The following is a 27,832-nucleotide window of genomic DNA, read 5'->3' as shown; positions in this document are numbered from 1 at the left end:
AGAGGAGGGGGAACATTGAGGCACACTCCCAGGAGAGTTGAGGGTGGGAAGTAAGAAGTGGGGAAAGGGCCGGGGCTCCACAGTTGCCGGGAGAGGCAGCAATAAATCCATCATGCATGAACTGCACACACAGATATACGCACACAGTTTAGAGTATGTTCTTGTGGAGGAAATACAAACTAAAATAACAAATGGAAAGAGATTGGTTGAGAATAGAAGAAACCTGTTCTATAGTCCATCTAAACACGTTTTATGCTCACTTGATTCTCCCACAGAAAGTCCCTAATAATTCTGCAATCATCTCTTGTTAATGCAGATACTATCCGGACTGAGTCTCATTCATGGTTATGAAAAGTGACATGTTTATATAATATTCACAGACAGACTGAATCCATATAAAACCCATTATCTTCTGGTGATTTAATAGATTTATAGAGAGATTTTGTGGAGTTTCAATCTGAATTACTTCATTCACATAACAGGTAAACATGCCACCTTAGATAGGTTAGCTTTTTTGAGCTCTACAACAACGTCATCTCACTTCTTCCTTTGTTACCGTCATAATGACTAAATGGCCAATAGAGGGCTTTGTGTAAAGCTACGCAGTAATCCCTTAATGTATAACTATAAATGCACCACCAAGATGGCTGAGACTCAATATCACAAAGACTGCAATATTTAGTATGGTAATATTTACTCTAGGAGCTCAGTGGTGGTCTTTGAACTCCTTTTTGAAAATCTTATCTCACTGATAGCGTTGACAAGTGGAGGCAAAAACAAGCTGTCATTGGAGGTGAGCAGAGGGCAGATGAAACCTGTCAAACCATAACATTTGCTCAACATTGCGACCGAAAGGTCTTCATCATGTTGAATAAATGAATAAATAAATCTCACACTGGGATTTGCACGTCACACTGCAAAAAAGAAATCTTGAAAAAGTAAAAAAGCTTAGTTTTGTCTAAAAAGAAAAATAATCTTGTCAAGCATGTTTAGCATTAGAAAAGTAATCTTGTTTTAACAAAATATATTTAACTGTCTTAATAAGACATTACAGCTAATACTGAGCTACATTTATCCAGTCAAAAGTTACAATGGTTTGTATAATGTCCCAGCAGAGGAAGATAATTTTCCCTATTTTAAGAGTAAGACCCCTTCTCAACTGCTCAATTTAAGAGAAAGCAGTCTTGTGAAGCAACCTTTCATTGTTTTAATAAAAAAAAATGCTAAGGACTTATTTTCATAATGCTGTTTGAAGAAATTCTGTCTTTTCAGATGAATGTACAAATTCTTGAATTCAACTTAATAAAGTGACCAAAATACTTATTTTAAGAAAGTCTATTTTAAATAACTGAGTTTTAATTGCTTGTAAAAAGGAAACATGTTTGGCATTTCCTCCAGTTTTAAGGCCAATTACAGTCTTACAGTGGATAGATTGTTATGCTAGCTTTATGAATTCTAGCCAAGCTTTTTTTTTTTTGCTCAGTACAAGAAAATTTGATTATATTTATGAATATTTGGCTTGTTTGTAGAAGGGCTGTTTTTGCAGTGCACAATGACTTTGCAGTGCAACTTGTCAAAATATTTAACTTCTCATTTACAGTCTGTTCTTTTCCATTAGTAATGTTCATGTAACAATGATCTAACGGCATACATGTAAATGGTACTGACTAAAGAACACATTAGACCACTTCTACCCCTTTAAAGTTGAAGTCACCTTGATATTCGGAGCAGTAAACAAACACGTTTTTAAACACGCTTTAGGGGGAGAAATGGCATAATGAAGGGGAGTATTGACTCCCCATGAATGCTGTTGTCCCATATCCCCTCCAGCAGATGGTTTGTGTCTTATCAGGCAAACACATTTAGGGAGTAGAGGTCATCTGATGGACCAAGAGCTGTTTGACAGCTCAGCATGTTTGCTCCAAAGGTAACTATGGATCCTGTTGCGTCAGCAATATTGCAAATCAATGCTTTCTGTCGTCCACCTGCAGTGATGGATCACCTTAGGGAACCTCAAAGTGACAAAGAATAAACCTGTGATGTATATTGTATTAGCGTTCCCATCATTCTTTACTTATTCTACATTTCATGGAGAAGTCACTCTCTGCTTCAGCCCCCCCGCTCACCCTCCAGAAACAGAGCTGAACAGGCAGCAACGACCCACCTCCTTTAACAACATCTAAAAATGAAACAGACTCTGACCTCAGTCGTTTCACTTCTCCTTTACTGTTTGCTCCTGGTTTTATCAAACATCAGCAAAAGTCACCCAGTCGCTGATTTGTCAGTGCTGGCTTTGGGCCAGACCAGTTTTTCTGCTCTAAATGCCATTTTTAAACCTTTATCTCTTCAGTAGATTCACAATGGCTCCAGTTTGAACCCAAACAGGAAATCAAAGTAAACAAGTCTCCTAGCTAGAGGTTTTATGGAGGGAGCAGTGGTCTTACTGTCCCCACTGTAGAGCAGGCACATTGGCATTAATGTTCATGATATTTAAAAAAACATAGAGAGAAACTTGATGTAATAAGTTGTTTCAAACTGCTATCTAACATATCAGCTATTTTAAAACAAGTTAACAAAGAAACCCCTAAAAACAAACAAGATTTATACGTAATATTCTCTCTCCACATTCATGTCTATTGAAAAGTTTCACTTTCATTATGTTTGTTGTTAGAGACAATCTTAGAACGGAGCCACACAGAGATGACGCAGGACATCACTGTGAGAGGACAGTGATCTATGGAGCACTATAGCAGCTCAATGGTGGCTGACAGTGTTGACAAGTAGAGGTAGAGGCGGGATTGTGAGAGGTGAACAGAGGGAAGATAAAGGCTGGCAAAGACAAAATATTTTTCTTATGCTGCTGTCCTCATATACACACAGAGACTCTTCTTTCCCATAATGGTCATATAACAATGACCTTTCAACATACACACATATACACACAGGCGCCCACAGACACTGACTGGAAGCCTCAATGGTGAATTTGACCTTACTTTACATTCAAAACCTAAGCAGTGCCAACTAATTCAGAGTTACTAAATAAACAAATGATAGAAATAAATACAGCTACAGGGACAGTGAGCTTCTTTCACACTCTGGGTTTGTGAATAAGACAGAAATGAAAAACTTGCAGGGCAGCTGAGGAAGAAGTTGTACCAGTCCACAAACTGTTAAATCAAATTGTTCCATTATAAAGAAAACTGACTAGTAAAGAGCTTCATTCTAAGAAATAACAAAGCAAAAATCAGTATCATAAGGGTCTAAACTAATAAAACGGATAATTTCAAGTTTATTGGTCACTTTGAGGAGTCTCTTAAACCTAATAGGATTTGGTAAATGGTTTTGTTTTCACTCGTAAAGGATAGCAAATGGGTAGAAACAGTTATTTCAAACAAAAAGGAAAATCTGGAGAGTGGAGCATGTGGTTGGAAGTCAGCTGTGATGTTAAGTCATTTTGTGATGGAAACTAGACGGAAAACCAGCCAGTTGTTGATAAAACTGTAATCATAATCAATCTTAACCGAAACTTTGAATGAAAATCATCTAAGAGGCAGGCCGAAGAGTCTTCAGGTCCTCCAGGGACAGCAAAGAGATATTACAACACAACTAATCACAGCCAATTTACAACAAACTTCAGTACAATTCCAATACCATTACTGTTACTCCAGTACTGTCACTGCTCAAGATAAGATGAAACTTAATGATTTCTGTGGAAAACTGGGGACTTCGAGCCAAAAATGTCTGTGCCCTGTGAGTATTTCAAAAGAATTCAAAAGCCCAGAGTGATAGTTGATTTAGCTCATTTTATTAGACCTCCTAAGCTATAAACAGAAAGTCTGCTTTTTGAGAACAGCATGACACTTACTCAGCCATGATGTTTCCTATTTAAGTGTGTATCATATTTTTGTGGTCACTTTTAAATGTCCCCACATATTTAGTCATCTTGCTACAGGTGACAGCAGATGTTTATTGGACAGTGATGAACTCAGATGTAGTTTATAAACCAAACCAGTGAGCTAATTTTGTATAATAAGATAATGGAATAAGTCCAAATGTAGACATGACTAGTATTGATTTCCTTCCTGATTTTCAAAAAGGGAAGTTAAACCTTCGGTGCCTAGTTGCAGTGTCGGAGTGTGTGTGGGGGGATAAATTCATCTTATCCTCACTTCAGGACAGTGTTATACAGTAGCCTACACTCATGCGTGGTCTTTGTTATTTTTTCCTCTCAATCCTGACCCAAGGTAAGTCAATATTCTGTGCTTTTTTGTTTTCTTGTATTTGTAGTGCCTGTGGGTGTAAAAGTGGTGATGTGTGTGCAGGAGGATGGGTACATTTGTGGGCTTCACATTTCAGAATTGTAATTGCTATCTGTATCATCCAGTTTGATCAAAGTCAGTAATGTCTTCCACAGTGTCTTCTACCTTCAGTCAAGTCATTGGCCTTTTAGGGCACAATGTGACTTTGCCCTGTAGCTATGACTCCCAAGCTTATGGCGTCCTGAGTTTCTGCTGGGGACGAGGGAAGTTGCCCAGCTCCAAATGCTCCAACACCGTCCTCTCCTCTGAAGGTGGGGCTGTACAATTCAGGCAGTCCCCCAGGTACCAGCTGCTGGGCAGGGTGACAGACGGAGATGTGTCCCTGACCATCATGAACGCTCAGTGGGCCGATGCTGGTGCGTACGGCTGCAGGGTCGAGATCCCAGGGTGGTTCAATGACCGTAAGGTCAATAAACACCTGGTCATGGAGGAAGGTAATGCTCATAAAAAAATCATCAGTCAGGGTGATTATGAACTGTGTTATGCAGCTTTAAAGTATTTTGTTTATTCCAGCTGCTGTGGAAGAGCCTGTTACTGAGGACTGGACACCTACGACTGATTGGATGCAGGGTGAGCTGTGAATAAATTAAAAAATGATGTTAAAAAGTGATGATTCTCTCTCTTTTTACCAGTGAACCTTAATGCAGCTCTTTTTTGGTAATAGTTAACTGCATTTAATCTTAAGCATAAATGTCAATTTATATGTGATAGTAATGGTTTTCATTTCCTTACAGAAATACTGACAACATCAACACCTGAAACATGCATTGGTGACTTTGCTGCATCGACTGAGGTATGGTTCAGCTTATTGCTATTATGAGGAAATATAATATATTGTTTTTTAAAAAATGCACAAAATTAATACAGATAATTATACTAATTACTGCACAAGAGGACCTTTTGTGTTTATTTAAGGAAAGGGCATTTAATAAGACATATGAAAACGGAAGTGAAAAACAGCCCTGGTTGCAATTATTTTAGTGCTATTATCTCAATATAAGTTCTTTATTTTGTTATCTTGAAGACTGATTCCTTGAGAGAACGAGATGTTTTATCACGGAAATATTTTTTCTTGAGGTCACAGGATAGTTGTGGAGAACTTGAAAATGATTAATTTGATCATACTTGTTTTCAACCCTGAAGATCTTTGCTTTGACAGTCAGGGAGGATTCATAACAGAACTGAAAAGAGCTGCTACCTGAATGTACATCTGAGAGTTCATTTAGGCTATTCGTTCTCCGTGCAAAGTCGAGACTTTTTTTTCTGGTTCCTGGATGAAAATTAGCTGCCGTGTAGGTTGCATTCCTCCATGCACTGACCATTATGTTGATGCATTGCTACATCTATAATCCCCCATCTATGTACGCTGGCATGGAACTCCTGATCTCTGATAAACATTATAAGTAATAAGAGGAAACAACCGTTTTGTTTTCTTATGATAACAGGTTGAATATCTCGTCATCTCAAGATAACAAAACTTGTTTTCTCGAGATAGCAAAATAATTAACTTGTAATCTCAAGATAACGACATTAAAAAATAATTGCAAGCATGGCTGTTCTCAGCTTCTGTACACAAGTAATCTAGGGAGTTGTTGCAATTAGACTTTAAAATGAGTCCATCGCTCTGACACAGTCTCTTAAAAATGACTGATAACCAATGTTTTGTCATGTCTGGCCTTCTTCAGGAGCATTTTGTCTAAACAATTATGTGACACATTTTGAATCCTAATTAGGAACTTGTCATTGAAATGGAAAAGTGTGGGGATTTCAACTTTATGTGGTTTAAGTGTGCGTGTCGTTTTAGGCTGGCAGTATGAAATAAAGAATACAAAAATATATTACAATTTTAAATATATTTATGGCACATATTTCAAAGTATGTGCCAATTATAGCTGACCCAGTCCCTCACGATAAGGTTCATTTTCATTTCAGGAAGAATTCAAAGACTTCCTGGAAGTGGAGAACATTGGCAGGATGGCAGTTATTTTCTTCTCCACCATAATCATAATCCTCGTCCTCGTCTTTATTTTCTGTAAGTGTGGAATGGATTATAGTTTGTGACTCATTTGCTATTCAGATTAATTTTACACATTAAAAGTGGGCGTCTATTAAACAGCTGGAGTCAGTGAGAGGGGCCTTCGTTTATAGACTGAAAATATAATTTTAATGTTTGCATTTCTTCAAACCAGGGAGACGATGTCTGCCGAAGAAGACACTTCTCGAGACTCATCTCAACGCCTCAACTGCTGAGAACATTTATGAATTTATGCATCCCAGTGCCTGAGTGATGGTTTGCATTATGAGAACAAAGGAGTCTGCAAATTTCTATAAGGAACTGCTAGCTGAATGTGCTGCTGCTCTGCTCGCCATGTGATGACGCTGTTTACCTTTTGAACTATTATCTATTAATCAGTAAGAGAGCAGAAATATAACCTATTTCTCCAGTAAAGCAGCTCACAGTGTCCCACTATTCTCAGATAGCATGAAGAAAGACATGTGTGAGTCATACTGAGAGTAAGATAAGTGGCTGAGAATATGCAAAAATATCCTGCGGATTAATTCATTTGCTGTTATTTGTATGCCTGTCTGTTTTTCATGGCAAAATTGGTCTCACATCTCCAAAACGCTTGTGAATGGGTTATACTTGTGGACACAATGCCACCTACTGGACTTACACACATTATTATTATCAAGAGAAGATTCCACCCTGATGACTCTGGTAGAGGAAGATAGGACAGAGAGGGAGGACAGTGTGGGGGAAATCTGTCTATGTCTATTCATACTATACATGTTTTGACAAAGTAACATCTGAATTGTATACTTAAAGATTTTGCCTATTAAAAGTTTAATAAAACAACATCTTAGACAGACTCTGTGTTTTCTTTTATTAAAATACTAAATGCACACTTACACACACTGTGCTGTGCTCAATCTTAACTTTAATTCCACATAAATTACATTTTGATGGTTAGTTGATAGATGCTGTACTACAGTTCTCTCAGTGAGGTGAAAAACATTTAATGTTTCTCTCTCTTTCTGTACCACCTCCTTTTGTTATGTGAACTTGTATTATATGAGTGTCAATCGGACACTGATCTTGTTCCTGTTTTGGGGGTGCAAAACATGTAGCAAAAAGAGGTCAGGGGTGAAGACCAGGATCAATCCCACCTCCACCTCCACTTGTGTCATCGTTGAATCACCAAGATAAAAACTAAATCTAACTACCTCTAACTCAATATAAATCTTTTTTTTTATCACATCAACAGATGTAATGGTCTATACATGTTAATAAATCAGTTATTCTTTTTAGCACCATTCATGAGACTTTAAGGGGGAAATCAAAATACTGACTTATTTATATTTCCGAGTCAATGACCCTAAACCACACTTTCTATTTTCATCATATATATTTCAGGAGTATTAGGTCCTGAAATATATAAGATGAAGAAGATTAAGATTATATATCCAAAAGCATTTTGTGTTTGTGCTCCCATGATGACAATAAATGTTAGCATTAAAGTTAGCTTCAGTGTCTTTTGGATTATCTTGATTATTTTTTAATGTAACAAATGCAGAGGTTGCTCTGCCAATTGAGAAGGTGAGTTTGAATGGTTGAAATGTTGTAAATGCCTTTCTGTCCCTGTCTCCTCAAGGATTGAGTGCAAACAACAAGAGTGAAGACAGAGTGTTGATAACCTTGATTCTGTCTATGTCTAATCATCAAAATAAAACCAAAGAAAAGGAAACAGCTCTTTTCTACATTTGTCAGCAGAAGCTGTTTGCGTGAGAAAATTCAAGGATAGCGTCATGTGATTTGAAAAGATTTCTAATCTAAAACCACACTGTGTTTTGGTTTAGTATCGTTTAGCAGGTGAACTAAATCTTCGATTGACTTTGAGAAAGTAACATAATCTTTCTAGGCAGAAGACACCTCCCTCTGTGTTGCATTCTTCTCTATTGTAAACTTGGAGGTAAGACAGTCATTAGAATCATTTGCATTTTAATTCAATGATCAAGTTTGTATTTCATATATCCTACCAAGATATTGATGTTCCTTATTATACTTCAACAAGACTCTCAAAACCTTTTCAGCTTGTGTGTCTACAGAAAGGATCATAGCCACAGTGGGAGAAGATTTCACTTTGCAATGCAACTATGACGCTCAGTACTACGGCAGGCATTGTGTATGCTGGGTCCGAGGGTCTGTCTCTTACTGGGACAGCACAGACAAATTTTATTTTATATATATATTTTTTTTATTGCACTGTTCTTCAGCATTTCTTTCTTTTCAGCACCTCCAAACCCGTTGGAGACTGAGACAAGAGAGGTTAAAGAAAGGACCATCACTGAGTTCTGTGTTTGATGGTGGCAGGTCCATCACATTGTATAGGATTTATTTAAAATATATCGTGGGTGATGACAATAATCCTAACCATCTGAATAGAGTTTGGACTTTCGGTAGTACATGTACATGTTTACATACAGGTAAATACATCTATTGTTTCCTGTTGCACAGCATCCTGGGATACTGTAGTGAACTACATTCTCAAATCCTGCACTGACCCAAGTGATTTTGGTGGATTTGCATCAGGCCAAGACCTACAAACTTTTCATGTTAGCTTCTAACAGCACATGCATGAGTAAAACCAGTTATGTTCTTACAGTCACAATGAAAGAGGCAGGTCGGTTTTTTCATGCAGATTTCTAGCTCATATTTTGGATGAAGAGCTCTCTAAAGTCTGTTTTCCCTTCAGCACCAGAGGGTCCTCTCCTGGATCTGCAGCTGGAGGCCATCACTTCTCACAGCATCAAAGTCACTTGGAAGGTAAAGTGAAACCTTTTGAAAGCTTTCTGGAAATTGTTTTTTGATATTTGAAAAAAAAAAAAAAAAATTCAGTACTGAATATAAAAATATTTTACTGCTCTAAAAATAGTCTTTGTTGTGAGTCTAACCTCTGAGAGCCTGACAGAAATGGGGTTCTGCATTGTTACAGCATTAGCTACACAGAGTATGGCCCTTCAGGAAGGCAGTTTAAAAGGTGGCAGCAGCAAAGTGCGACAGCCACCTGTGAACTTGAGAACATCGTCCTGAGCAACCTGAAGCCCTTACCATTTACTTCATGCTTATTCGGCCCAGAACAAATGCAAAAAAGGAGTGGGACCTACCTCAACAGATATTTGCTCCACTCTGGATGAGGGTAGGTTAGGAACCACTGGAATATAGAAAATTATGAATCAAACTATTAAGTCTGCTTTCCCTGCTGCCACTTAAGATATTTATGACTTGGTGAAACTGTTTAACATGTTGAATATGATTTAAAGCTATAGCGAAGTAAAATCTACAAAATTATTTCTGCTAGAGTTTCCTGATGATATAACTGTTTAATTTTCAGGTAGTAATGAGGTTGGAAAATACATTTTTCTCTAACCATTTCAAAGTAAATTTGAAATTTGCGGCCACAGTCAGGACACAAAGCAACCGAGGTGAGCTTGAGAAACTATTTTAAAGAGAGACTGTACTCACTCAGAGATAATTCATAATGATAATGATTTCAGAATAATAGTCTGCAGATCTAAATTTCTTGCATCTTTTATTTTCACATGCATGGATGAAACACAGTATATTTTATTTGATTTTAACTTTATTTAACAGACTCTTTATGTAACTTACTTAAAATTGTAGAAGAAGCTGACCCAGAATTATCCAGCATTGGAACTGCTGCAACTCTTGTACAGTAAATGTTTTATTTCCAAACATAATTATTATATTTGTTTTAATTTTTCATAGCACAAAATTCACACGGATAATTGTACGTTACAGGTGGTAACATACTCTTAGTTGACTATAATTGAAACCTCAGTGAAGTGTGTCTGTTTTAGTATTAAGAAAGAGAACTTATAGCAGCCTGCAGTTTTTTAAATGTATTTCAATCACAGAAATACGTCTAGTTATGGCACGTATGTTTCAGCACATCTGGCCTCCTTTAGCATTTCCTAAAAATGGCCACAACACTTAGCATTCCCTCTTACTTAAGTGAAGAAATTACAGTCTGAAAAGTTTGAAATAACTGATCAACTTAATGTAACTGTACACTTATGTGGAAGTGTGTAAAGGCTGGAAGCGAGACATAGAGTACAAAGCAACATTACAGTTTAAAAAATACAATATATATTTGAATATACTGCATATTTTATGGCACATACCGTATATAAGATTATGTGCCAATTACAATTGATCCAGTCCCTTCTGATAAAGGTCATTTTCATTGTAGGAAAAATTCAAAGGCTTCCTCGGAGTGGGGGACATTGGCAGGATGGCAGTTATTGTCTTCTTCACCATAATCCTAATCCTCGTCTTTATTTTGAATAAGTGTGGAATGGATTATAATTTGTGTATCACGTGCCATTCAGATTAATTTTACACATTCTTGGAATATAAAGGTTGTGGATAGTTTATACATGTGGACACAATGCCACCTTCTGGACTCAACACATTACTATCAAAATATTAGAGGAGAAGTTTCCACCCTGAATACGGCATACTCTCATCAATATCCTCAGTTTGTTGGTGTTTTCCTCTGTGAAAATTATGAATTGCTGCTGTCATAAACATTATGCTGAATCTCAAAATGTGGGTCCATTTAAATCAACACATTGTTAATTCAAATATTGACATATTTGTCCATTTTTAGCTTTTTTTTCTCCAAGAACTGACTTGTTACCTGAAATCGTATGTTTCCTATAAATAAGCAAAATCTGGAGAGAAGCATATTTTCTGAACCAGTGTGGGAAACGCCCTTTGTGTGATTGTGAAAGTGTTCACAGGAATTTAAAATGTCATGGGTCTGCATGTTTTCTTTTTACACTTGTTGCTGTATGTAACGAGTTGGTGCTCTCACAGAGTTAAGTTCAAAACAAATAAGTAAAGCTACCTCATAAATCCATTTGGATTTGATGTGGTAAAGCTTGACAGGTGTGATAGTATACAAAAATGTCCAAATCTGTTGGGTCTTATAATATCATTATAAAATAACTAAAGCTTTGCATTTTTGAAATAGTAGTTGGTTGTACTTTTCTAACTGGAACTTGTGGACTTTCTGTGATATAACCAGTCACTTGGTGGGTGGTGATTTTCCAGAGCCAAAGGCTGTGTTTGAAATCACAAACTAACGTACTGTTACCATTCATAAGTATGACGTCAAATTGAGTATGTAGTGTGTTTCAAATGTATAATATGAGAATTTCGTGTATGCTAAAGAATGCCCAGATGTATACTAGATCAGCAAGAATATTTGAGTATATACTGAACCGCCGCATAATGCATAGCATCTCTTCTGATTGGTTAATGGCGGACTGTAGAAAGTTTTTTTTTTTTTTACTATTTTCGTGCGTTATTTCATAACAAAATTCACTTATGAGATTATCTGAATTGAGAAATCAACTGTGTAGATTGTAAATATAAACACTGACCACTGCAACCAACATAGCAGACGACTTCAGCAACATTTCAATCTACTGTTCCATATTTATTCTGTTTAGTTAAGCACTACTTTAGGTAAACTTGATAAGATAACTTACATATCCAGAGACAAACATTAAAATAGCAACATCCTCCTCCTGACGTTTCTCACCTCCATATTACCTTAATTTTTTATTGTTCTTTTAATCAAACGTGAACCACAAACAATAGCCTTTAGTGCGCCTCTACCACTTTTTTGTCTTAATTTGCCTGAAAACAATAGCAGAAAATATTACATTGAGTGTAAGTGGAAAGGCTGGCTTACGTTAGTGATAAACTATTTTCATTTAACTAGAGCTTGTGATTAGTCTGGAGTGGTCAGACTTATCTCAGACTAGAGCTTACTGTGATCGATACAGTCATGTGATTCAGATAAGACATATGTTTGAAGATACTTCAGTGTGAACAGTCTGCATAATCGTTCATTTAGTAGGCAGTATGCAGTAGATGAAGATTGAGTATGTAGTATGTTAGTATGTGATCAGCCCAAGTGTATCAGAGAAGCAACAGTCTTTCTTTTAGGTCTGCACCTCACCACTGATTAGAATATCTGATCAAAGAGGAAGTTGTGTGTTGGGTTACTAAACAGCTCACCCAAATGTTTAGTCAGCAGTCTAAGAAACATACAAAAGTCCATGACCCTTGAGTAAACCAGACTTTCTATTTCCATCACTGTTCCGTCACATTTCAGGACCTACTGAGTACATGTCTATGAAAATAAAGATAATATATCCAAAACCATTTTGTTTTTGTGCTCACATGCTGTCACTAAAAAGTTAGCAGTGAAGTTAGTTTCCAAGAGTCAAGAGTCTTCTGAGAGTTATGTTGAATATTTTCTACTGGAACAAACGATTTCCCAGCCGTTTACTGCAGAATGTGTGTGGATGCAAAGCTGCTCATCAAAGAAAGAAGTAGAGCGTTTGAACGGTTAAAACATTGTAAAACATTATAAATGCCTTTCTGTCCCTATCACCACAAGGACTGAGAACAAACAACAAGAGTGAAGACAGTGTGTTGATAACCTTGATTCTGTCTCTGTCTAATCATCGAAATGAAACAGTGTGCCACTTCCAGATTAAGGAACTAAAACCAGGGAAAAGGAAACAGGTCTTTTCTGCATTCCTCTTCTGCCAGCAGAAGTTGTTTATGTGAGCATATCAAGAACATTGTCATGTGATTTGGAAAGATTTTAAAGCTGAAACCGCACTGTGGTGTGCTTTAGTGTCGTAAGGCAGGTGAATTAAGTCCTTCCACTGACTCTGAGACAAGAAAGTAAAATGATCTTTCTAGGCAGGAGACATCTCCCTCTGTGTTTCAATCTCTTCTTCTGTCAACTCCTAGGTAAGAAGAAGATTAAAGGTTATTATTTAATATATCTCACCAAATATTCCTTATTGCCTTATTTGACTTTCTACTTTTTTTCAGGTTGTGTGTCTGCCGAAGGCATCATAGCCACAGTGGGAACAGATGTCACTTTGCAATGCAACTATGACGCTCAGAGTTACGGCAAGCTACCTGCATGCTGGGGCCGAGGAGCCATCCCCAACAGCGGCTGTGCCAATGAGGTGATCAAGTCAGATGGGACAACAGTGACGAGCAGACTGTCGGAGCGTTACCTGTTCATGGGTAATATTGGTGGGGGTGATGTGTCGCTGACCATCCGGCAGGTTGAGGAGGCCGACTCTGGGATGTATGGTTGCCGTGTGGAAATACCAGGCTGGTTCAACGATCACAAACACCATCTGACTCTGACGGTAGTGGCAGGTGAGACCCACAGGCAGGAATTATGATCTCTGAGGGGAAAAAATAAAAGTAAAATTCAATGTTTAATTACTTAAATCACCCAGTGACTCACTGCTTGTTGGAAAAATGTCTAAAAATGATCACATTTGGCAAATTTAGCTTCAGAAATTAGTTAAACACTAAATTGTCAAATGTTGACAATAATGTTGTTGTTCTTTATCTGTTGATTGATTAATCAACAAATTGTTTCAGCACATTTATAGCCCTGCAGTGGTGGAAAGTAAAAAAGTAAAAAAAGTATTTATGAACTAAAAGACATTTTGACTTTAGTATTTAAATTTTCTGCTGATTTATATGTCTACTTCAGAGAGAAATGTTAATGTTAATAGTTACTTTGCAGATCCGAGTAATAAAACAAAATGTAATCGACAAAGAAATGATGATATAATATTATAGATTAAGATAAAAGTTTATTGATCCCTTGGGGGAAAATTCACAAGACCCAGGCGATAAAGTAAAGTAGTTCAAATTAGTCCCACCTTTACCAACTGCAACATTAAATTAATACAAAAACATTAATCAATCAAAAAATATAATACAATAAGATAGTATACAATATACTGAAATGTGCCAGTCTGCATAATCGGTACTTTTACTTATGGTAGAATATTTCTATTCTTTTGTACTTTTACTGAAGAAACTTAAAGTAACTTGAATACAGGATTTTAGCTTGTAACAGAATATAAAGTAAAAGATCTGAGTACTTCTTCCACCCCCGTAGCATTGTATTTATTTTTTTTCTCTCTTTTCAGTACGCCCTAATCCTCTGAAGGTGGAGACAAGAGAGGTGAAGGAAAGAACTGTCACTGTCCGCTGGACTCCTGTGTTTGATGGCGGCAGACCAATTACAACCTACAGGATCGATCTCAAAAACAAACAGGGTAAGTACAAAGAAACAATCCCGATAATCTTAATTGAAGTTGGACATAGGCAGCGAATTGTATTGTTTTAAAATTGGAGAATGCATCTTATCTATGGATTCTGGTTGCACAGCGTCCTGGGATACTGCAGTAACAACTGAAGTCTCAAATCCTGATCTGACTCAGCTGACCTTGGTAGACTTGCATCCTGCCAAGACCTACAGCCTTCGCATGTTTGCTTTCAACAGTGTGGGCATGAGCGAGCCCAGCAATGTTCTGACAGTCACAACAAAAGAAGCAGGTAAAGTCGGTCACTTTTTATTGTTTTTATAAATAATTTGAATTATGCAGAACTTATTTTTTTTGATGGATGGCCTTTAAAGTTTGTTTTGCCTACAGCACCAGACGGTCCACCCCTGAATATGAAGCTGGAGAGCCTCACTTGTCACAGCATCAGAGTCACTTGGATGGTAAATTTTGAAACTGCATCTAGAAAGAAAGAGTGTTAAATATTTTCCTCCTCTAAGAATATTTTCTCTTGACTAGCCTCCAAGGTCCGATCTCAGAAATGGGGTTCTTCGGAGTTACAGCATTAGCTACAGAGAATATGACGCCACAGCCAGACAGTTCAAAAGGTGGCAGCACTTAAATGTGGCCGCCACGCGGGAACTAGAGAGCGTCGTTCTGACCAACCTGAAGCCTTCTACCAATTACGGCGTGCTTATACAGGCCAAAACAAACGCGGGGATCGGACCTGCCTCAACTGCGCCTCTCTGCTCCACTCTGGAAGAGGGTAAAAACATGAAGTTAATTAATATTATGATGTCAGTTTAATATCAAGTGACATTTACACAGATTGGAAAACATATTTTATTCTGTTTCAAGTTCACACAACTTCAACCGTATCGACTAGTAAGTCTACAACCACTGCCGCCACAATGTGGATACAAGAGACTACAAGTATCACTTCAGGTATGTGTTATTGGATTGGTGATACTCATCTGGAGAAATATAACAAAATAAATTGATAATCACTGATTATTTCTGTCCCAATTTCACACAACTTCAACAGCTGAGCCTGTCGATGCTGCCACAGTCTGGGCAGACCAAACCACCAGTTTCACTTCAGGTACTTCATGTGTTCCATACAGAGTTTTTAGCTTCCCATTAATTGGTGAAACAATTTTAAAGGAAACATTTATCCGCCATTCAGTCCAAGAAAATGTGTCTTCCAACATGAAAATCACAAACAATTTGACATTAGGTCATAAAGAAACTGTTAAAAGCTATTGTTTCAGACATTACATCAGAATTAACTTGTGCCCAACTTCAATGGGTGTTGTTCTAGTGTCCTATAGAAGTAGATCTATTATTCACAGCTCCAGGATTTTTGTGTACATTATATGATCATCACAATCTGTCTTTCTGCAGTTCAAATCCACAAAATTATACTAAACTCTATAAAGAAAAATGGTTCAATCTTTGCTAAATGTCTCTCCTGTGTGTCTCCTAGTGCCCCCGGATCCCCCAGTGCTTGAGTTAAAAGAGGTCAAAGATAATACAATTTCTCTTTTATGGACTCCTGGGTTTGAAGGTGACAGCCCCATTACTGGGTATTACCTGGAGTATAAAGCAGTTAGTGGTAAGAGAAAAATTCAATGGAGTAATTAAATCTTGACCACTTCACTGTAATTAAACTGTGAAAGCTACACTACATCCTTTTGGTGTTTAAAATTATATATTTTGTTTTTTCCCACAGCCTCGTGGGATTACAAAAAGACCGTTATAGACTTCAGCCCTGACCAGACAGAGGCCACGATAATTGAGATAAACCCCTTAACATACAACATCCGCATGTTTGCCAAGAACAATCTGGGCACCAGTAAAGCTAGCAATGTCCTCACCATCACCACAGGAGAAAGAGGTGCTGTTTTTAATGATTGATTGATTGATTGATTGATTGATTGATTGATTGATTGATTCTTAATTGTATGTTTCTGTGGTGCATTATAACATTAGATTTATGTTTTCATTATTTAAGTCTTTACCGTGGATCATTAATAATAATATAATTGGTTCTATGTGATCTGTTTCCTTAAGAGCAGAAGTAATGGACCTTATTCACACTCAGTAAGGCAAAAATATAAATAACTAACACAATCACAGTTCCTCAGACCACTGGAAACACACTTTATGGGGCCTGATATCTTCTCACTTCTTTTGTTAGTATTGTTTTTGTATGCTTAACAACACTTTCAAAACTTCCTCTTAGCTACTTTACTCTGTGGTTGTGCCTGACAGGTAATCACGTGGATAATCTTGTTACCACCGTATCTACTGACACACATGCTGCTGTAAGTATGAAACCAAGGACTACAGTAATAACAGCTATTGAGGAAGTATTCAGATCCTTAACATAAGTAAATATCCTGCATTGAAAGTGTTACTTGAGTAAAAGTATTTTTAGTTTAATCATAAAAAATATCAGAAGTAGAAGAACAGTGTAGGAAAATGCCCCCTGTGACTATTATACAATAATTAATATTACTCATGTAAAGATTTACTGTTGGATGAGGTCGAGTTGTTTATTTTTTTTTGATTAACTGATTCATTGTTTAGTTACTTTACTTCAAAATTGCTTACTTACTTACTTACTTATTTACTTACTTACTTTACTTACAAATTCAGAAAATGAAATATTTTTTGGTTACAACCAAGAGCCCAAAGTGACACCTTCACGAGGCTTGTTTTGTCCAGTATTTCTTCAGACTAGGACAATATTAAAACATATTAAAATAATTACAAGGAAAGGCAGTAAATCCTCACATGTGTGAAGCTGGAACCTTGAAATGTTTTTGTATAAAAAATGACTTAAACAATTATTAAGAATGTTGCCAAATAAATTTCCTGTCAAATAATCATTTCAGCTGTACTTGAATATTGTGGGGTAGTTAAATGTATAACGAAACCACACAATTAATGCACAATTACTCACAATATGGCCAAGTGCAATAACCAAATTGCAGAAGCTGTAATCTTCTGATAAAGATAAAATGTGCGTCAAACAGCATTATACTTAAGTACTGTAGTTTGACCTACTAATTTTGTTCTCCAGATGTAAATTTTTTTTTTTAAAATGTCACATTATCATGACTTTATTAGTTTTTATCAGTAAAAAATTTAATTGTGATGCAAAAATGATCATCCCCACACTAATCGCAAATAATATTGCAATCGCAATATCTGTCAAAATAACCACAATAAGACTCTTTTTTTTACCATATCGTGCAGCCCTAAAGAGAACATAATTTTTTATAAGCTCTTTGTATGCAAAAATCTTAATTTGTAAACTAATTACAGACTATAGCTGTAAGATAATGGTAGTGAAGTGTAAATACACAGTGGCATGTAAAGAAAAGACTAAAGTAAAGTACAAGTATCGCTCAAATTTACCCTGCAGTACAGTAAATATACTAGTTAACTACATTTCACCACTGAATATCAATCACATAATGTCAAAGTTAATAATAGCTATATAGAGCTTTAGTCTCTTGTTGCTCATTGTTTCTCTGATACACCAACTCTACCCATCCAGCAAAAGGCAAAGGCAGTGGAAAGCTACAATAAGTTGAGCTGTTTATCTGGTAAAAACCAAAACCTGCTAAAAGCAGAGTGAATATTGGACTTTACACTCATGAAGTGGCCAGAAAACACTTCTCCAATTGAATGCTAATGTGTCCCCGTAAAGCAGACACTTGTTATATAACTATATCTATCTAGGTGGAGTTGAACTGTTGTTGTTGTTGTTGAATCCCTCTCTGCCAGGCGAGCGTCGAGGAGGAGAGTCAGGGCGGTCACCTGGCCGCCATCGTGGTGCCGGTGGTGCTGGTGGTGGTCGCTGTTGCCATAGTAACCGCATGGCAAATTAGACGTGAGTGCTCGACGGTGAACTTGACTTGAACTATTTATTTAAATGTGCTTTTAATTTGATTCCCGCTCTCTCCGTTTCTAGGTGTAACACAGAAAAAGGGCACCCTGAACATGTGAGCGGTCGCACATTTAGAGAATTAAGCCACTTATAAACACTTAATTTCCGTCTGCCGGAGTGAACAATGGCATTTTTGTTGTTGTGTGCAGGTGGCTGACCGGCGGAGCGCTACGTTACAGAGGAGCTGAGTCACTACAGGAGCTGTGAAATAACTCTCAGTTATTCTTCACTTTAAGCCTAGAAACTCACAAATTCCACTATTTGTACTTTAAATTCTTATAAGAAATGCGCCGAGGGAGATTGTATATTTCTGTTCATGTGTCATTGAGGAAAGAAGCCAAATCTGCTACAACTTCACCTGTTGATTCAAACTAATCTTTACTTTGTAAACACTCACAGAAGGTATAATCACAACAATGCTAGCCTGTTGGGTTAGTGTTTTCTTGTTGCAACCATTGACAGGTCAAAATGTGTCTTTTTATTTCCCTCTTTCTCTTTTTCTAACTATATACATATATATGTGTGTGTGTGTGTTTGATTATAAAGTTTACACTTATAACCATCAACAGGTCAATAAGTAAGTTCTGCTCTGTTTTTATGTGACTTTATCTGTAATCAAATGGTAACACATCTTTGCTAATTTTCCTTTATAATATATAATAAACGTCCAAATTGTTATTATATTATTGGACCAAAAAACATTTTGTGTCATGTTGACACAACAGATTAGACAGATATAAATCACAAATACATACGTGATGAAAGAGGGTTTATGAATGCAGTTTTGAGAATAAACTTTGACTGATTCCCATTTTAATTTTTTTTTTTAAATTATAGCTAAAATTATACAAATGGCTCCTCTGATTAAAATCTTTTCAATTAAAGAAAATGTCATTATTCTTCATTAAAACTCAATAGCCTACAGTCAGAATATGTACGTCATTTTAAAATCTGTTCTTTCAATTAAAACTAAACACTAAACTCCATTTATTATTATTATTATCTAAATAAAATAGATACTTGTGTCCACATCTCTTCCAACCAACGACCACCAGTTTCCACCTCCAACCACAAGAGGGCACCAGAGCCCCACCAGTGAGTTGCTGTAACTCTCCAGCACTCACATTTAGATCTCACCTCATCATCCACGGAGCAGTCCTCAGGGGCAGGCACTGCAGCCAGATGGATTTCATTCCATCTGTCCTGTAAATCTCTTAATTGTCCTAATTAAGGAGATGAGGAAGAGGAGGAGATGTGATACCTACCTCTGTGGAGCTTTGAGGCAGCTGCCTGCGAGGGAGTCTCCTCACAGGAGGGGGGGATACCCAAGCTTGAGTCTCAGCGGGGACCACAATAGTGATCAATGTTTGTATGTGTATGAATGTGGGTGTTTAAAAAAGAGCTTCCACTTCCTGCTTGTTTATGTCTATTTATAAGGAAGGCCTGCAACAAAGCCACCGATGAATGAACTGTTGTTTTTGTTGCTTCTGCATTCACATGCTTAAGTGTCACACTTCCTGAGAAATTGACTAATTGTCTACAGTGGTGTAAATATCGCTTGATTATTGGTTTGCAGCGGTAACCCATCACAAACTCGGAGCTGCTGACGCACAAAGCCACAGTGCGCTGTTTGACCGTGGCCCGTAAACACAACTCCACCACATCCCTCCTGTCTTGACTTCCTCTCATCCTCTGGACCCCTCTCACTTCCGCTGCCCTTCTCCCTCTCGCCTCTGCATCTTCACTCTGGCTTTGCTTACACAAAAAACCAGAGCCTTCCGGTTCTGGTGCTTTCCTCCATCTCTACACCTCTCCATCCTCTTCATCCTTTCATCCATCTTCCTCTCTGTTCAAGCCCTGCTGATTACACTGCATGGCGCTTACATAAACAGACGACAAGAGGCAAGGAAGGTTGTGGGAAGCACTGGTTGGATGACTTTGATGAGGTTGCTTTGATTTGGCCACACAGCCAAAAAACTATTTACCCCCCAGCCACCTCCACCCCCACTCTTACTGGTTCCCCTTGGACCATGCATGCCACCCGTAAACCACACGAGGAAACAAACCAGTAGTCAATCCAACAAGTACGAGGAGTTGGGACAGAAATGGAAACAGCTGATCTCGCTGACCTGCAGTTGATTAACAATGTGTCATCTCCCCAACAATTCTGTCACCTCACTCACAGCGTGGCTCCTCCGCTCTCTTTAAACATCTTCTACTGAGACCAAACATCCATTAAGGCAAACAACACAAGGCTCCTTATGTAAGCCACGCAGAGCTTTGTCAGCTGTATCTGGTAAAGGCTTCAATGTAAGACTGCAGGTGGGAGATTGAGGAAGGAGGGGGGGAGTGTATGGTCATAATAATGGCAGTATTAGCAATGGGGACAGAGTTAGTACTGTAATAAATCATGCACTATGGTTCTGGCCACATCAAGGCAACAGCACTCAGGAAATGGAGACTCTGAAACGGTACCACACACACCAAAGGCTGAGCTCTGCAGGAGGGGATGGTCTCCAGGCCTCGTTGCCCCAGAACGGATGCACGGCCCTGGGCCTAAGGAGCTGCCAGATGTTGGCCCTTCTGGAGCGCCTTATGAATTTGCGATCAGCAGAGCAGATGCGAGTATTGAACAGAAATGAAAGGGGCAGGGAGTTGAGGTGGAACAAAAAAGAGAAGGGGTACCACAGAGGCAGTTTGTGAAAGCTGGGGTATGGACTGTTTTCTTATTAAAGAAGCACTAATTGAATCAAGTCTTCATCAAAACCCCCTGCAAACTACGTGTTTCGACTCAAAGGGAACTTTTCATCTTGTTAGAGCTATAGCATGCCTGTCAGTGTGCAAATGAAAACACGGCAAAGTAACCATACTAAAATCAGATCCATAAGTTTGTGTGAGCTGTAAAAAAATAAAATAAAATAACAACCAGATATTACAGTGGCTGATAACACACTCATTCAGGAGGACAGTAATCTAACAATCACTCAAAAAATTCTCTTCATTCATGATGAGATCTGACGGTTCATTTGTGTGTGTGTTGATGTGATCTGATTAGCCAACCTGAGCCAGATGGAAGGCAGCGCACATGTTTGAAGGTCAGACATAACAGTTTCCATGGAGACATCACCAAGTAGACCAAGTAAACCAAGTACAACGCTGTACTGCGCTGTCGCTCCCCCGGGGGACCTGCATCAGTCTGTGTCTGTTTGTGCATGTTGGTGTGTATCTGCATGGTTGTGCGTGTATGTACAGTTTAAGAGAATTTGTCTGACAGTTTCAGTTATCAGTATGCACAATGCTTTTGTGCATCTACAAAGGCATTAAGATTCATTTTCAAGATTACTTCTTACTGCTCCTCAGTCATGCTGGACAAATTATTCACAAGCCATACAAGAAATTACAGCAAGAGCCAACTTTGAAAAACTTTACAAAATCTGTTGACAAAATACGTTTTAAAGTTGTTTGAAGAAATACAACCGACTGTGTTTCACTTTAGATTTAACTGTTATTTGATACATGCTTTTATCCACTGTGTGTTAAAACACAAGTTTGACAATGTGTGGATGCATAGAATTGTACAGTATTTGTTTCTATGATGCAAAAATGTAAACTGAACACCTTGTAAAGATTTATCATTGTATGCTATTACTGAGCAGCTATTCTTAAGCTAAGTGGCAAATTTCAACCTTCCTGGAGGTCTAAGTTTCCATAGAAACACGCTAGACTTTATATTGATGTAGCGAGTTTATCAAATGCTGGAAAAAAATGTATTTGGCAGCAAGTCATTGAGGACAGAAATAGCTATACTGACATGCTTGTTGCCTCCCTTTGCACACCCATAATCCTTAATGCTTGCAGATATTTCCATAAACGTTTGAACATCCAAAACCATATCTTGTACGATTCATATCACACGTCACCTCTCATTCAGGCAGAATTAAGTGTCAGAGCTTTGAACAGAAGCATGGGTCTTAATCTGTTTAAATGTGCTTCCTTCTCTACGCTAACACCACTGACTTCTGCTTTTTTATACACCTGCCCAGAGGCGAGTTCTAGTAAGGAGAGGCGTCGAATTGGAAGACCTCCATCGTCCTGGCAGCTGAACACAGTGGAAGTCTTGGATCTGTTCAGGGGATTGGACCAGCTGAGCACTGCCATGGAAGACAAGTGGCTGGCGCTGTTGAATGGGAAAGAAAGAGTGTGGAAGGATGGAGGGAGAGGGGGTAAAGTAGAGGAGGAGGGAGGGAGGGAGGGAGAGGTAATCACATCAGGGGATTAGTGGCTGTTATTAATGGAGGATAAGGCTCTTTGCTGTCACTCTCTCGCATACACACATACAAACACACATACACACACACACATCTATCTATCTATCTATCTATCTATCTATCTATCTATCTATCTATCTATTCCCTTGTCTGTCAGGCAGTAATTCAATTACACAGCTGTCTCTCCTCTCCTCGTCCGACCTCTGGCCTACGGCAATGCGTTATGATTTTGGTTTGTAATATTCTCGCTACCTACTCCATGAGGGAGAAAAATGATCTGCTCCTGTGTGCAAATCTGTGAGTATGTGTGTGCGTGTGTTTGTGCTGGCATGCCACCTCTTGAAAGATGGCCATTCAGTGGTGAACAAACAAGACATTTGTCTAAAGTCTTGCATCACCTCAGGGAAGACTCTGTGGAAATGTGCTTTGCCAGGTTATCTTTGCTGTTATTTTCAGTCTCTCTGTGACTCACAGTATCCAAACTTCATGGCAAGATTTGTGAAAAAAAAAAAAAGCTTTTTGACACCTGTCTGTCATTTGTGCCACATACACTGAAACATAATTTGACAAACTGTCTAACCTGTTTCTTCACTCCAACAGTGGCGCCCATAGACATTTTTCATATGGGTGGTCAGATGGGGCCAATAAAAATCTTGGGGCAGCAGAACACACGGTTGGCTATTCAATTGTTATATTCTTTCACAAAAACTTTAATTAAAAATATTAACTTATTTAAATGAATAGTGCCTAATGTAAAATATCAGATAGAAGCATATCATGTGTATCAGGGTGACCCTGCCGGCGCCAGTGCACGACAATGCCTGTTCACATGAATTAACAGCATATTGGCTAATGACAGTAGTGGTGTGTTTGCGGCAGTTAAAGAAGATCATAAACGAATAATGTGGACTTATTTGCCTGCATAAAGCCAAACACACACACACACACACACACACACACACACACACACAGGCAGATGACAGTCACAATGGCTTCTCAGTGAGAAGATGTATGGGCTCGGGCTAAAGAGGCACATTTGCAGGCTCTTTCATCAGTGAGAATTCGCCTCAGCCTCGCAGAGAGCCACAAAGACACCAGCATCCCACCGTGAGCCGCAGACACAGCTGCACCGCAGTTTCATCATCTGAATGGTGTTTCACAGCAGTGGCAAGGAAACCAAAGTCCCCGAGCCCTATCATATCACCCAAGGACCATGGAGGTGCAGCAGCATGTCAGAGTAGCTCAGAGGCGACACAAATAAGTAAATAGACAGAACCCACATGCAAAGCAAGAAAGAAAATAGAGGGAAGGATAGAAAGAGTTTGAGAAGCAGCCAGCCATTCCTTTTGGACGAGAGGCACACATATTTTCAGGATTGTAGACCTGATATTTGCTTCCCTCTTTTGAAAATCTTACAGTAGATAAAGCATAGCAACATAACTTGTGCATGAAACTTCTTTACGGGTGTTGAATTAAGATGCAGTTACTTAAATAAATTAGTACTTTGTTGCACTTTTTCCAAATAAGTAAACAATACTAAAAGTACAACTGTCTGCGTGTTTTTACATTGCTGTGTTTTTTAAGTTGGTCCCTGTGAACAGAGGGAGCCGAAGGCCCTGTGGGGATACACACGCATATCCGCAGACGCACACACGCCAATCTCTCTGTCTGTCAGCTTGTGCTCATAATCACATCCTATCCCCTCGTGTTCCCATACACACAACCCCCTTGCCTCGCTTCACAGCAGAGGGAGAGAAATGAGAGATCCCTCCAAACGCTCTCTAAGATTAAGGGTTTGTGTTTTACATGTGTTATCGTTGCTTCCCTTCGTTATCCCCCTGCTTTTGTCTCAGCCTCCTCCTCTAATTAGAATCTTGTCCCTTTCATTCCTCCATGTGCCTTTCTTACACCTGTGAGAGCGAGGAGAAGAAGAGCACGGAGAGAGAAGAAGAGGAGAAGAAGAATAAGGAAGGAATGGGGAGAGGAAAGATGAAAAGCGCGCCACACGGAGCGAGTGGCGGAGCGTTGTGGAATGCGGCGTCTGAGGGGAGGATGAAGGCGCTTGTCACGTCTCATCACACAAACGTACACACACGCACGCACACACTCACACACCTCACACAACCTGGCTGTGGTGCAGCAGAGACACACAGTCCCGCTGAGCTGAGCTTTGAAAAGAAGAAAGTGCAAAGGGAATGAAAAAGAAGAAAGAAGAACAAGCAAGAAGAAGCCACCGTGTTGGATGTTTCATTTTGACCCATATTTGTCCTGACGCATAAATCAAAGAGGCGCCGAGGAGCCCAGCGCATCTGCCACGACAGGGTGTTGGAGGGAATATCTAAGCAGATCCAACCGAATCGCATGAACCGCAATTAGGAACTGCAAATAATAAGAATAAAATGTATACAATGTTAAGGCAAGTAAGCCTTGATGCCACAGTTTTTTCCCCCAGAAATGTGAACTACTCTAACAAGCATAAAATCATTGCCTCATGCTCTCTTTCCTTCCCTGTTCCCTGCTGCATCCCTCCTCTCCTCCTCCCTTCCCTGCCTCCAGCCAAGTTCAGTGCTGTCTGTCCCCTGGCCCACAGTGTGGCCTCCTTGGCTGTTTATGTGCGAGGTGAGGGCAGGCTGGCACTGCGCCTCTGTGTGCGGTCAGGCCGTGTTTACATCTGTCTGGCTATGGAGCCTAGAGCCTGGAACCTGGAGCTGTGCGCCGGTGCATCCTGGACATCTCCCAGAAGAATGTAGCAGGACCTGGGGACCGACATTGCCTGATGAATGGCCTACAGTCTCGCAGAGCCGTGCATGTCCCTTTGCATAACTGACCCCTTTTTCCTACATTTCTCTTAAATCATCTACAGCTTTTGTCGTTTACTGCCTCCAACTATCACTGTGCTCCACACTCTCCCCAGACTTCCCAGTATCTTCACATAAGAGAAAGTATAAGGAGCTTTCGCCTGCATGTTAAGAAAACTACAGACTCTCTTTCTCTGATTAAATGTCTATATGTTAGTACTTAGGATTTGTGTGTCTGAGATATGTTTAACATGCACTAATCCGCCAGAAGCAGCAAAGAAGGGAGAGAATTGAATAGTACTGGTTGTGGTACATGAAAAACAGCGTGATCTGCCTTTTGTTTTTGATAGCTGATGAATATGCATGTGGCCCCAGGAGTGACTGAGTTTGGGGTGGGGTGGGGGCTCAGAAGAGCATGTTAAACAATGGAATTACATCTCTGACATGCATCCACCGCAAGGCTGGGATTAAACCCCTGCACAGAGGAAAAAACAGAAAAGAAGGAAGAAGGGGAAAAAGGGATAGAGATGGAGAGTGAAGCGATAAAGAACAGATCCGCTGCTTATCTATTGAAGAAATGGAGGCCTCGGGGAGAAGAGGGGAGGAAGGAGATGAGGAGTGGTGCCGAAGAGCTGGGGAAGGCATGGAGGGGATGGGGGGGGGGCAGGACGTCAATCCGATGTATTTAATTTCTTTTGCTGTTAGTGAATCATCAAGGGGATGATCCAACAGTGGATCAAAAGAACAAGCAGGGGAACGGGTAAAAAGCAGATTAATGCAACAGAACAAAGGAGCAGTCTCCAAGATGATCGCAACTTCTCTTCCTCCATCATCCACTTACTCTCCCCTCCTTCTCTGCCCGCTCTCATCTTTCTATCATTTTTTCTGTTTTTCTCCACAGACAACTTTCATAAATGGTATGAAGACATGAACAAAACATGAGAGCACTGACAGGAGTTGGTCATGCGATGGGAACAGGCTTGACACTGGATATTCCTGACAACTCCAAATGTTCTTGAATGACAAAATCTGGTAGCATCTGTTTCATCTTTTTATGCTTCATCTGTGTCCTGTCATGTATTGAGGGCAGCTTCCCACAGGGCAGCAGGCAGACCACTTGTTTAGTCTGAGCTGCCCTTTTTGGGCGAGACTTGAACAACTTTTATGAAAAGCCTACAGATCAGAACGGCGGATGTCCAGTCAGCATGTCCGTTTTTATTTTGAATCCCTGAGTCTGCTCAGACAATGTTCATGTTTAAAGTAAAGCCTTAATCTGGACTGTTATTTCCCAGTATAGCCATAGCATAGTTCCCCTTGAGTGGCGTTGGTTTGTGGTGGTGTCTGAAGTGTTTTCATGTAGTATAGGTTTCAGGTCTGACTACAACACTGTGGTGAAAGTATTCAGCTCAGGAGGGACTGGAAATGCAATAGTGGTGTCTGTCTGTCTGTGTGTGTGTGTGTGTGTGTGTGTGTGTGTGTGTGTGTGTGTGTGTGCAGGAAAGGTGGGTGAGGGGCTTTCCAGGTTAGGCTTGAATGGCGCTCAAAAAGACAAACGGGCAGCCGAGATGGTTTGACCGTGTCCAGTTAAAACAAATATAAGAAGCCTCAGTGATGCTGTTATAATCCCATTTCATTGCACCCCCTCCCTCCTCCTCCTCCTCCAACACTCTTTTTTCCTCTCACTTTCTTTCCCTCTCTCTGTCACCTTTTCTGTCACTCTGCCCAAACCGCTGCAACTCCCACACAGTTCACCGTAAAGCCTCCTCATACCTGCCTGTCTTCTCCAGATGGCAGATTGAGACTGGTGCATGTGCATGTATAAGTGTTCATGCAACTGTGCCAGTGTGTGTGCATGTGCTGTTAAGCCTAGTTTTATTCTGTGCTAGAGTCCCCTCCCTTGACATCCCCCCCCTGTTCAAGTCGAATGAACTGAAGTCTGAACAGTCAAGCGGGTGTCCAGCCAAGCTCGCGGATGGTTGATGGTCAATATTGACCCTGGGCTCCATGTCTCTCTCTGGAAACGAGGAATAAACCCCAAACCCCCCTCCCACCATGTCACCTTGCCTCGCTCACACACAGATAGGACCAAGTTGCCGGCAGAGGCTTGACCCAACCGCTGACCCCGGTCTGGGTATTTTCTCATCCTCCTGCTGGTTAAGAACAGGCTAGGAGAGGGTGTGAATCTCTTCTCAGTTCTGTGAGCCAGCAGTGAGTGATGGATGGGAGTGAGATATTGTCACTGATGCTTAAGTTTGAAGGTGCATTGTTAACCGCTCT

General features: G+C 39.5%; 2 protein-coding genes across 2 annotated transcripts; both read left to right on the top strand.

Annotated features, from left to right (window-relative positions):
- Nucleotides 1-4,108: 4,108 nt before the first annotated feature.
- On the top strand, nucleotides 4,109-7,178 carry LOC127375024 (hepatitis A virus cellular receptor 1 homolog). Its single transcript, XM_051420808.1, has 6 exons — nucleotides 4,109-4,244; nucleotides 4,415-4,753; nucleotides 4,833-4,889; nucleotides 5,054-5,112; nucleotides 6,252-6,351; nucleotides 6,509-7,178. Exons 1-6 carry the CDS (start codon nucleotides 4,202-4,204, stop codon nucleotides 6,601-6,603), a joined length of 693 nt encoding a protein of 230 aa, XP_051276768.1. The 5' UTR covers nucleotides 4,109-4,201; the 3' UTR covers nucleotides 6,604-7,178.
- A 5,833-nt stretch (nucleotides 7,179-13,011) lies between these two features.
- Nucleotides 13,012-19,300, top strand: LOC127374928 (cell adhesion molecule DSCAM-like). The gene is made up of 14 exons (XM_051420641.1): nucleotides 13,012-13,179; nucleotides 13,264-13,602; nucleotides 14,394-14,522; nucleotides 14,635-14,802; nucleotides 14,901-14,971; nucleotides 15,048-15,294; nucleotides 15,387-15,473; nucleotides 15,574-15,630; nucleotides 16,015-16,143; nucleotides 16,261-16,425; nucleotides 16,803-16,855; nucleotides 18,327-18,432; nucleotides 18,514-18,544; nucleotides 18,639-19,300. Exons 1-14 carry the CDS (start codon nucleotides 13,116-13,118, stop codon nucleotides 18,694-18,696), a joined length of 1,704 nt encoding a protein of 567 aa, XP_051276601.1. The 5' UTR covers nucleotides 13,012-13,115; the 3' UTR covers nucleotides 18,697-19,300.
- Nucleotides 19,301-27,832: the final 8,532 nt, after the last annotated feature.

This window comes from Dicentrarchus labrax, unplaced genomic scaffold (assembly GCF_905237075.1).
Source record: "Dicentrarchus labrax unplaced genomic scaffold, dlabrax2021, whole genome shotgun sequence".
Taxonomy (NCBI): Eukaryota; Metazoa; Chordata; class Actinopteri; family Moronidae; genus Dicentrarchus; species Dicentrarchus labrax.
Note: the sequence above shows the minus strand (reverse complement) of the source record. Positions and strands in the feature narration are given on the sequence as shown.

Excerpts from the sequence above, each read along its gene's own strand:
- LOC127375024 (XM_051420808.1), top strand. The coding sequence starts at position 4,202 with ATGCGTGGTCTTTGTTATTTTTTCCTCTCAATCCTGACCCAAG. Across the intron at positions 4,890-5,053 it reads TACGACTGATTGGATGCAGG|AAATACTGACAACATCAACA; the intron begins GTGAGCTGTGAA and ends ATTTCCTTACAG. Across the intron at positions 5,113-6,251 it reads ACTTTGCTGCATCGACTGAG|GAAGAATTCAAAGACTTCCT; the intron begins GTATGGTTCAGC and ends TTTTCATTTCAG.
- LOC127374928 (XM_051420641.1), top strand. The coding sequence starts at position 13,116 with ATGATCTTTCTAGGCAGGAGACATCTCCCTCTGTGTTTCAATCTCTTC. Across the intron at positions 15,631-16,014 it reads AACCACCAGTTTCACTTCAG|TGCCCCCGGATCCCCCAGTG; the intron begins GTACTTCATGTG and ends TGTGTCTCCTAG. Across the intron at positions 16,856-18,326 it reads CTACTGACACACATGCTGCT|GCGAGCGTCGAGGAGGAGAG; the intron begins GTAAGTATGAAA and ends CCTCTCTGCCAG.